General features: G+C 45.7%; 1 protein-coding gene across 1 annotated transcript; it reads right to left on the bottom strand.

Moving 5' to 3' along the window:
* Window positions 1–5,539: 5,539 nt before the first annotated feature.
* On the bottom strand, window positions 5,540–11,286 carry EDB93DRAFT_1105883 (uncharacterized protein; the record flags this gene model as incomplete). The annotated part of the gene is made up of 16 exons (XM_041447550.1): window positions 5,540–5,605; window positions 6,089–6,152; window positions 6,616–6,727; window positions 6,821–6,886; window positions 6,924–6,974; window positions 7,038–7,256; window positions 7,321–7,446; window positions 7,511–8,057; window positions 8,121–8,255; window positions 8,375–8,711; window positions 8,733–9,121; window positions 9,183–9,329; window positions 9,396–9,938; window positions 9,989–10,332; window positions 10,572–11,169; window positions 11,233–11,286. The coding sequence occupies 16 exons, from the start codon at window positions 11,284–11,286 to the stop codon at window positions 5,540–5,542; spliced, it is 3,798 nt and encodes a 1,265-aa protein (XP_041305384.1).
* Between the last annotated feature and the right edge of the window lie 277 nt (window positions 11,287–11,563).

Below are 11,563 nucleotides of genomic sequence, written 5' to 3'. Positions count from 1 at the left end.
ACTAAATTTCTGTATGTTCTGATGGGAGGTATGGGTGGGTGTGCACATACTAAGTCAGCTTTGTGTCGGGCAAAGGCCGATAATTATCTCGTACAGGGGGATAGATGTGATAGGTAGCAGTTGGGATCTTTACCTTGCCTTTCTTCATCGATTATCATCCTGTGATAGTCTCTCCATCTGGTTCTGGAGTGTTTTTACAGTTGGTGTTACATGCATGAGTTCATCTTCATCATTCAGATCTGCTTTATTTTGATGTTGGGGGTCTGGATGGTCGGTACATCCTCCTGTCCCCTCCCATGAGTCGCAGTAGCAGTGCCCCTCCCCCTCCCCCTGGCCTCCCTCTGCCACGTGAAGATTGCAGTGGTGATTGCAGTTGGCTCATACTCAAACAAGCAGATGTCCAAGAAAGCTGTCGGAGGTGTGCTTGAACATCTTAGAGTGGATAGGCATATTGGGGGCATCATTCATGTGTAGCATAAATTTTTGAGTTTGCATGTTTTTTTTTACGCTTTCAGGCAAGTTTCAAGGCCAGCTTTTAATCCCACTAGTGCTGGAGATATCTAATATAAAAGGAAATAACACGAATTTTGGGGACAATCATGTCAGAGTGTTTTGGCATGTCATTGGCCATGTTTCTCATTGACAAATAATGTACCAATGAGACTTTTGTACACGCAGCTGGACTTCTTCCCTCCCTCGCAAGCTCGGGGGGTCCTTGAAGTCCAGCTGCGTGTACAAAAGTCTCATTGGTAGCACTAGCATTGGTGACCCTAACCTTATCATAATGTTAAACCCACACCACAACCAATGCACAATGCACATCCACATCGATCTCAACACCATCCACAGAGACTATTGGATATGAATGTAATAAATATTATATTCTCATTATATTTGTGAGAATACAAAGGGGTGATCAGTCCTCTCTGAGAGGACCAACATTCTTGCTTATGTAAGCAGTGTAACCACAATGCTCTTCTAAGATCGATTTTTGCAGCCTCCATAACACTTGCTGTGGTTGATTTAGGACTTGATTATGAGGTTATTTGACCCTCTGGAAAGGATGGTAGAGCCAGATTTTCGAAACAAAATCCAATTCCAAAGTTGACTACCCCTATCATGCTGCCTCCCCTGTAGAATGATTTTTACAACCTTCAAATCACTTGCTGTGGTTGATGCAGGACTCTATTTTGAGTTTATTGAACCATCTGAAAAAGATGGTTGACCCAGATTTTCAAGAAAAAATCAAGTTCCAAAGTTGGCCACCCTGGTCATGCTGCCTCCCCCATAGATCGATTTTTACAGCCTTCATATCACCTGCTGTGCTTGATGCAGGAATTGTTTCCGAGGTTATCTAACCAGCTGAAGACGATTGTATAAGCCAGATTGTCCAGAAAAAATCATATTTCTAAGATACCCAAGGTCCCCCTCCTCCCTCCTGCTCATATATCCAGATAATATGTAAATTTCGATACTGTAACAGCATTGACTGGGGTTTTCAAGCATAGAGAATGGATTGGAAATGGTTCCAGGCCATATTTAGGCTTCCAAAATTGCGATTTGGTGAAGTGATGGAAATGTCAGTATTTCGACCATATCTCCATATCCAAACCGCCGTTTTTCTTAATTCTTGGCTCATATAATTCCTGGAAGATGCCTGTAAAAGATGTACCAGCCCAGGAAAAGATATTTTTTCCAAAGTTTGAAACCTATTTCTGTTTTGACCATATAAGTACTTGATTGTATTGCAAAATATCTATCCACTCTTTTTCTTTGAAACATTCTGACACATCCGACACTCATTTGACCAACAACCCGACACACTTCCGACACATTCCTTTACCGTTCGATGCATTCCCAACAGTCCGATGCATAGTCATGACTAGGTGCTGTAATGATGAGAGCGGTCATTTCTGAAGGTGTTGAAGGAGTGTTGGAAGCGGATGGAGATGACATGGACGGTGAGGGCATAGGCTTTGCCTCAGTTACCACAGCTGCGACATCCTTCCTTTTTCCTCCTCCTCCTCGTTGCTGACTGCTCCAGGGTGCTTTTCCTTCCATTCCCCCTCCAGATTGCATGCAGTGATCGCGATCGTGTGTCATGGACTGCAGTAGTCCAGTGCAGGCTGGGTTGTCACAAGGCACCCCCTTGGGTTTGTGCTTGTGTATCCACACGCCATTGGAGGGGTTGACTTTGCAGTTCAGTCGAGGTAGGAGTTACAATGTTGGTGTATTCTGATCCTGGTCCAGTGAGTGCCATCTTTAGCTGTCCACATTGACGATTAGCTTCTTCAGCGAATGCTGTTGCAACATCTTCGAACGAGACTTGTAGGGGAGTGATGGACTTGGCAGAAGTGGAGAATGAGGGAGCCTTGTATAACCCAAGAGTAAGACTTCGACCCACTGGGGGGTTTCAGGTAGCCCATGTAAGAGCATCCAGACAGCTTCTGGGTCCGAAATGGCGACTTCCATCTCTGTGAATCTTCGACGTGCACCCACTCTTTGATGGAAGAAAGTTCGGTGCTCGTAGGCTGTCCTGGCGTAGCGATCTTGGGCATCACACTGGCGAATTCTATGACATCGTCAGGGTCAGTGCCATTGCTACAGTGGTTGCATATTCCTTCACTGGCTAGGGCCAATTCTACAGTCCTGCGCCATACCGGGTAAACGTCCAAGCCAGTGAGCTTGATGATATGATCATATTTTTTCATAGTAGAGAAATGATAGATGCGGGTTCGTCCGTTAGATGAATTTGAGATTAGTTAGCATGCATGTGGGTCAGAGATCCTTTAGAGCTCAGGGCTCATAACCTGTAGACACTAGTAGATCTAGCGGAGAACACACTGGTGTGATACATCAGTACTCAAGAAGAATGGACATAGGAGTATCTACTCACCTCAGTATGTCATGGAAACAATACTGAGGTGACTGCAAGACGGAGCAAGACTTTGTACTGTCTGATAATGATTATGTAACAAGCTCAGGGAAAAGTGGAGCAGAGGTGTTTGTATGGTTGAGAAGGTAGAGCAAAGGCATTTGTATGGTCAAGAAGACAGAGAAGTGCCAAGCGACAATGAAGCAGGCTATAAGACAGTTTTGAGTCAAGTTGCCTTTACGATCGCGAGTTGCATCGCGATCCTTGCCACTAGGGTGGCATGCAATATGAGTACCATCTATGGCGCCGGCAGCATTGGCAAAGTATGAGTAGAATTTCGGGTTTCAAAGGACTTTGAGAGGCATTGGACTGTCTGCGCTGGGTAGCTGGACATACAATGAATAAATCGGGGGGGAGGAAAATGCGTTGAGAATATGTTTGAAATACGTTCAAAACAATAAGCAAATGTATGACACTAAGGGATAACATATTTTGCTATTGTGTCATTGGAGCATTGAAAGCATTCACCAAGATGGCGAACAGAGAGTCCTGTGACAGATGCATACAAGAAGATGGCAAGCTGCTCCTCAAGTGTGACATGTTTTGAATTTCTGCACCCTGAATCGTGAAGTATATTCAATAGTACAATAGAATACATGATGCTGCATGCCAAGTTCGCATCGTATGTGGTCTGGATGTCGTGCGAGGAGTTCGTTGACCCATGCCATTACAGACAAGGCTGAAGTATAATAGGGTTGCTTGTTGTAGTGAGTTTGCGAGTGACCTTGGAGTACCTGCCCAGCAGCATCAGCAATAGCCATTGCTACACGAGCAGCACCATGGAACATCTTGTCTATCCAGTGCAGCTCATTTACGTCCAGTCGGTCGGAGTCTACCGCATCAGCACAATTGGAATCTTCATCCGCACTGTCTTCGATGTCGACATCATCTTTGTCTAGTGGGTCTAGTAGATCAAATTTGGCATTGAGGTCGTTAGGATGCATTGTGTTGTACAATAGGCTCAGCGACCACTATCATATTGTATCAGCATGATCAGCGCGACATTATTTTTGGTCTCGGACTATTTGGTCTTGTATGGGCTACGTTGGAATTTCAAAGTTGGTTGGCGAAAATGATGTCCGAACAGACTCTTAGGCCACTATCGAGAAACTCAGAACTTGTGTTTTTGAAACTTTGGATGGCTGTATATCAAGGTTTACAAGCTTAGTAATATCAAGCTCTATGTGTGGGATTTTCCTTATGCACACCTCCTGACTTGCACTAGTTTTAATTCTAACCAAATCTCAAGACCTCACTGTAGGATACCAGTTTGACTCATATCACAATAGCAAGCTTACATAATAATACACTCATATATCACACCATGTCTGAACTGATTCCAGTGACTCCATTCTAATTCCAAATTGCAAAATATGAGAGGTTGATTTCAAAAAGTCTGACATTTGTATATTTGTGCAACATAGGGGTTGATTTTACGCAAATCTGACATTTGCATATTTGCGCAATATGAGGGGTCGATTTTGCGCAAATCTGACACTTGCATATTTGCGCAATATGAGGGGTCAAGTTTGCACAAATCTGACATTTGCATATTTGCGCAATATGGGGGGTCCATTTCACGCAAATCTGACATTTGCATATTTGCGCAATATGAAGGGTCCATGTCACGCAAATCTGACATTTGTATTTTTGCAAATATGAGAGGGTCAATTTTGCAAAAGTCTGACATTTGTATATTTGTGCAACATAGGAGGTTGATTTCACGCAAATCTGACATGTGCATATTTGCGCAATATGAGGGGTCCATTTCACGCAAATCTGACATTTGCATATTTGCGCAATATGAGGGGTCCATTTCACGCAAATCTGACATGTGCATATTTGCGCAATATGGGGGGTCCATTTCACGCAAATCTGACATGTGCATATTTGCGCAATATGGGGGGTCCATTTCACGCAAATCTGACATGTGCATATTTGCGCAATATGGGGGGGGTCCATTTCACGCAAATCTGACATTTGCATATTTGCGCAATATGAAGGGTCCATGTCACGCAAATCTGACATTTGTATATTTGCGCAATATGAGGGGTCAATTGTGCGCAAATCTGACATTTGTATTTTTGCGCAATATGGGGGGTCCATTTCACGCAAATCTGACATTTGTATATTTGCGCAATATGAAGGGTCCATTTCACGCAAATCTGACATTTGTATATTTGCGCAATATGAGGGGGTCAATTTTGCGCAAATCTGACATTTGTATATTTGCGCAATATGAGGGGTCCATTTCACGCAAATCTGACATTTGTATATTTGCGCAATATGAAGGGTCCATATCACGCAAATCTGACATTTGTATATTTGCGCAATATGAGGGGGTCAATTTTGCCGCAAATCTGACATTTGTATTTTTGCGCAATATGAGGGGTCAATTTTGCGCAAATCTGACATGTGCATATTTGCGCAATATGGCTGTTTTAGATATACCATAACCCAGCCTTAACTCTAATGGACTTGCAAAATCATGGGTAGAATGAATTAAGGTTACCCGGAGCATACCAGAACGGAAGTACAATCAATTGACGAGAGACCGAGTTTAGCGCCGAGGGACGCTTTAGCAGTGAATTAAGTCTTAAAAGGTTAGTACGACAGGGCAGGGACCGCATGGCAACCGGCAATTGCGAGGATTGGATGAAAATGGACAGGCTATAGACCAAAAGAGGAGGCGAGCGAGCAGATGAATGCGTGAGTGGGAAAACGTCGAGATAATGATATAGATTCGATATAGTCAAGATACGCGGGATAGATCTGATGAAAGACGGGGAAGGTGAGCCAAACAGAGAGGCGATGGAAAAACAGAGGCTCTGACCGGCAGACAGACGATAGGGAAGGAAGAGATGTTGGAGACTGAAACAGGTAGGACAGACGATGGGTAAAGCTGGAGAGGCGAAATGAATGAGCATAATGACTTGTGATAAGAGGAGAAAACGAAAGACAGAAAGCAGGGAATACGAACGTACGAGACTGTGGCTGGGAGTCGACAAGTCAACGTTTGAACAAGATTAAAAGTCGCGCTCGTCGTAGATGCAGGCGATCGAAGAAAGAAAAGAGGTGTGGAAACGATATGGGCGAGGATAGAGAGACAGAATGTACTACTAGTAAGAACACGAATGAAATGAAATGACGCACCAAATGAAATTGGGGCGGAAAGACATTGCTGGTATGGCAGGCGATAGCACGAGTGGGAATGGAACTACAGCGCAGGACAACGATGAAACAGATATAGATAGTTAGTAATAAAAAGAGAGTGCATACAGGGGGATACAAAGGAGAACGCCTGGGGAGAACACTTGGACGAACCAGACGTTGCTAGATTGCAGGGCGTACTACTAAAACAACGAGATGCTGCAATGTTGGACAACATGGCAAAAACGGGAGCATGAGAGGAGTTGCTGAATGAGTCAATGATTGGGAGGAAAGTCACACACATGACGAAAGTCGAACGAGCAGAACACATTAGCATTGGCAGACATCAAACATATGCTCAACAGAGAGACTACTGCAACGGCAAAAGATTGAAACAACGAACAACACCAGCAAGACGTACGCAGGGACATACAGAAGAGAGAGCACAAATACAACTACAACTGCAAGAGCAAAAGAAAGAGATGATGCATAGGCGAAAGGCAAGGGCAGCAAAGCTACATTACATTTACATTGGAACAATTGTATTGTCAGCCTCATCCTCAGAAGATCCTTGGACGGCCACCTTGGATTTCTTCTTCTGTTTACTGCCACGGCCTTGGGTCGAGGATGAGGACGAAGCACCTATAATATTATTTTGATATGATGATTAATGATAAATATTTTGAACGAAGTCAGCGATTGATATACGCGATGCGAACGGAAATAGAAACGCACCTGTGGCAGCACGGGAACGCTTGGCTGAAGACGAAGCGACGCGTCGTTCTTTACGGGTTAGGTTAGCTGATATACGATAGAATACAATTAAAATGAGACGAACCAGTGCGACGAGGTGGGAGTTGTTGAGTCAAAGGTTGTGTGGGCATATACGCTACAAAAGAATATGAAAATGAACAAATGGACGCGGTGGATACCGTCTGGACGGCGGGCTCACAAGCATCATCGGGATCATCTGGCTCGCTATGATCCTCGCTTTGAATGTCGTCCGGTTCGTACTCTGGTTCGTATTGTTCTATAGGTTCGTCGTTGTCGTCGTCTTCTTCGTTGTCGTTGTCGTCGGGGTTGAACCAACCGATGTCATCGGCGCTGAAGCCATCTATGATGTCCTGCGGGGACGGAGTGATTGACGGGAGTGTACTTTGAAGTAAATTACCTATAATGTATGAACGAGATCGTTAGATACCAATGACCACTGAAATATGAAATTGAATACATACCAAGCGTATCAGACGCCGATAGAACGGTGTCCACCGCGTCTGTCATCTCCTTGTCACCATCTGGATCCTCTTGTTCACAAGTCTCTACGAGTGCAGAGTTTGTTGGTCGAGGTGTTGTATTTGTATCTAGCAATATAACGATTAGACAATGAGGAGAGGACTACGACTGAGGAAATAAATCAAGACTGACCTGGGTCGGTCGATGGAAGAGGGCATACGTTTCCAGGTACAGGTGCAGGACGAGAGGTTGTGGGAGTCGTAACGCCCGGAGACACCTCGACGTTATGTTCATCGACCGATTGCACGGGAATTTCGACATGTTTGCGAGGAACAGGGCGAGGTTTTGGGACGACCGTTGCAGTGGTTTGACGCAAGGGTACTGATGGTGCAACGACAGGCGTAGAGACGGGCATAGTACTGGCAGGAGGAAGAGGAGCCTCAACTGTTGGTGTATGTGCAGAGACAGACGGTGAGGAGGCAGCAGGCATTTCAGCTGGCGTAGGAACATTGGAATCGATGACCTCGATGACGGTTGGACCAGTGAATGTGACCAATGGTGTCGAGCGAGCTGAAGGCTCGGATTCGACGACGACTTGAACGGCACGTTGTTTGCCTTTGCCTTTGCCTTTGTCTTTACCTTTACCTTTGCCTTTACCTTTCTGAGTGACAGACTTAGCAACCTGAGGGTTTTCGTCCTTGTCTGCGTCATCCTCGTCGCTGTATTCAGAACCATAACCCTTAGGAAAATTAGACGTACGTAAATAAAATTGAAGTAAATTAATTAATGTCAAAACACTTACTATGGTGTGAGGATCAGCATAGCTATCAGGTAGGCCAAGACCAAGACTGTAGGGTCTTTCAGCGAGGTCGAACACAGCTTCTGGGTCTGCTTCGAGCGTACGATAACGCTTTCTGGCAGTATTAATTTCAATACCCTAATAAACCGAAGTCAGTACACAAAACGACGCCGATAGAACGGTCAGGAGCGCGTGCGTATACGGGAAATCATCCAATGAGACGCCGTTGGTACCGTCTCCACGGCGTGCTGACTCACCTGGATGACTTGTCGAAATGGCCCCATGACGTCAGCTGAGACGAGCGAGGTTGTTCCACGCGTTGCACGAACACATGGAAGATTACAAAAGTAACCGATAAGTTTGTTGATCTCCTCGCGATCAGCTTGCTCGAGTGTGAGGCGAGCCTGGGTTTGCTTATGACTTGTGATGGTCTTGTCCTCGAGGGCCTTTAAGACGACAGACGGATCGCCTTGAGCCGAGGTGAGGTTTAAATTGTCCCACCATACCCATACCTTCCCAGACCGTAGCTTACCGGTTGCTGGGTCGAGCGTTTGAAGTTTCTTCATGCGAGGTTCGAGTGATAATTCGAATAACCTGCGAAGCGCGCCGACGTACTTATCTTTCAAGAGTTTTGCTCGATATTGAACTAGGTAGGTCCGCTCAACGGCAATCGCCTTCATGCAAGGGTCGATATCCCTTTGAGTGTTCTTGATCGTCGGGCTTAGCCAGTCCCAGGTCGTAGTGTGTAAAGCCATCATTCCAGCGATGGATTTAGGCTCAAGGGCAAAATCACGGCTCCTGGGTCCAGTCTTCGACCGGTGCGATAGCAATATCTTCGTAAGGGCCTCGCTAGCGATACGCTCGTTCTCAGGGAGTTTCTCAAATGCAGCGTCTAACGTCTTCTTATCCTTAGGTCGAGGTGTGAGTGCTTTCTTCTCTTTCATCATGAGGTTGTTGAGCCGGAGCACCAACGTTCCTCTGTGTGCCCAAATGTTATCGACAATCTAGAGGTGTGTTAGCGTCTTTGAGCGTGTTTCACATTTCATTTCAGGGCGCCATACTTACATCTCTGCCAGCGACGTCATTCTGAGACGGGAACCGTGGATCCTTCGCAATATTGGACAGCATCACGACCGACCAATCGTCCATGGCGTGACCCTTGGGATGCAATATCCTCCAATAGTCGAGGAATACCTCAAACCAACGACATATCTGCATAGTAATTTTACACCGTAAGTCTGCCGTTAGAACATTATACGAAACAATCGATATGCTCACCTCAGCCAACCCTAGCTTAAGTTTGTTAAATGTGGACCAAGCGTAGTCCATCATAAACCCTCCTAGGAGAGGTTCAGGAGCGTGTGTTTCGCCTTCCTTTGGCGTCAGGAAGAGAGCAACACAAGCAACGACTCGGTCGAGGTGTTGTAGGATTTCGTTCTCGTTCTGGCTGTAATCTTTGTTTGCGTTAATGGACCACTTATTTCGCATAGAATTGATGATTCCCTGGCGATACGAACTCAAACGCATGACGTAGGTGGGGGTCATCTGACCGATGCTGTCCCTAATTGTGTCGAATGCGTCGAGAGCGTGTTTGTCGACACTGTCGAGGACTTCAGCCCACAAGGTAAGTTCGCTATCGTCATCCCCGTAGTCTGACTCCTCCATGATCTTACGCAGCTTGGCGATCTCTGCCTGGGCGTCTGTGTTGCCGTCATCTGCCTTATCAATCAAGGCAGACACTTGTTTATAGCTTGGAAACGCCGAGCGAGACCCGAGCATTCTCAACGTGATCGTACGTTGCTCTATCCACATCAAATATATCTGACATAACATAATGTGAGTCGACCTCGCATATGATCAAAAAAACTTACGCCCATGCAAACATCCAGTCCTTTCGCCAGCCACGTCACGGAAAATTCGGGACGACGACGAAAGTGGGTACCGAGGTATAGTAAACGTGACGCCAGTAACATGCACAGTTTTTCGTGGTGCAGGACTCTTAGTAGCCGCGTATTTTTGTCTTGCATGCCTCGGATCTCCACTAATGTCGTGGTAGCACGTTCATGCCGTGTGTTTGCAGGAGTCGAGTCCAATACTCCTTTCAGCTTCTTCAACACGGTAATGAGTACCTCTTCTTCTGTTTCTTTGTAGTCGTGAAACAGATTGTTTCGACTAAGATGATTCGCTAACTCGTCTCCTCCTTGCAACAGAGATTCTGTAATAGAGGGTGTATAAGTATCACAGACCCCCCAAACACGACGCCGTTCAGACGGCTCTATCCGCGTGCTAACCAGTCCAGAATACCAGATCGTCCGCCATCCAGACGGTCTGTACGGCGGACGTTTTGAGGTATTATAATTACAAGCATCGAATACCACACTTGTGTGGAACACCATCGATCATAGCACGATACGCACGCCGTTCAGACGGTATCCAGCGCGTCAATCAACGCACCTTTGTCGTAGATTACGACCCCCCATCCACCCATACCGTCCATAATTCCTTTTATCGTGCCCATCTCCTCCCGCATCTCATTGAAGGTGCGTATGTGTTCCTCGCTCAGGTTCTTCAACTCTTTGATCTTGACGCGTTTCTTCTCGAGTGTCCTATACTCATCTGTTAATGTTTGATGGTATTGTCGAAGTGCTGCAAGTCGATGCTGTCCCGAGGCCACTATGATAGGGTTCATGTCGACGAGCTCCAACTCTGGTACATTCTGTGGGCTGCTAAAATCAAAGGGAAGTGTTTCCGCATTGTTGACGCGGTCGATCTCAATGATGAGTGGAATAGCGTTCATTTCTCTCATGGACACGATCCCATGGCGCTTGAACGATAGTATTAACTTGTGCGTTTCAGCGTCGTTTTCAGGCCGGTCGTTGTAGACCCCGAACTTTAGACGCTCGCCCATCGCCAACATATTGATCCATGCGACACCGACCTTGCTCTTTATCACCTCGGTGTCCAGACGTTCGATTTCCTTCCCAGCATCGTGCTTGGGAGCGACCGCCTCCACCGGTCTGGTGTCAAGGTGAAAGCTTGATCCTCCTCCTTCCTGTTACACCCATTGATCATCAGTTTGTGTTGTTAATTCTAGGTATACCCATTGTACACTTACATTTGCTGCTTCAGATTTCTTTCCTTTCCCTTTGCGCGACGCTTTGGGGGGCATGTCGATATGTATTTTCAGTCCTGATCTTTAATCGATGTGATGGTAAGTGTCTAACAATTGATTTTATCGCTATCCGGCTCCTTTTCTAATAACCCTGGACCCTTTGCCCCATGCACGCTACGCCGTCGCCTCATGTTCTTACTTATGCCTCATGTTCTTAGTACTTTGAGTTTCAGCGATGGTCATGTGATTCAATCACGTGACGATTATTATCTCTCTGTCTGTATTTATCGTTGTAATCTTAGTATATATCTTAGTATACATAGTGAATTTATAT

Source organism: Suillus bovinus (assembly GCF_016758785.1).
Source record: "Suillus bovinus strain UH-Sbo-P2 chromosome Unknown EDB93scaffold_49, whole genome shotgun sequence".
In the NCBI taxonomy this organism is placed as follows: Eukaryota; Fungi; Basidiomycota; class Agaricomycetes; order Boletales; family Suillaceae; genus Suillus; species Suillus bovinus.
This window is presented reverse-complemented; position numbering and strand designations above follow the sequence as displayed.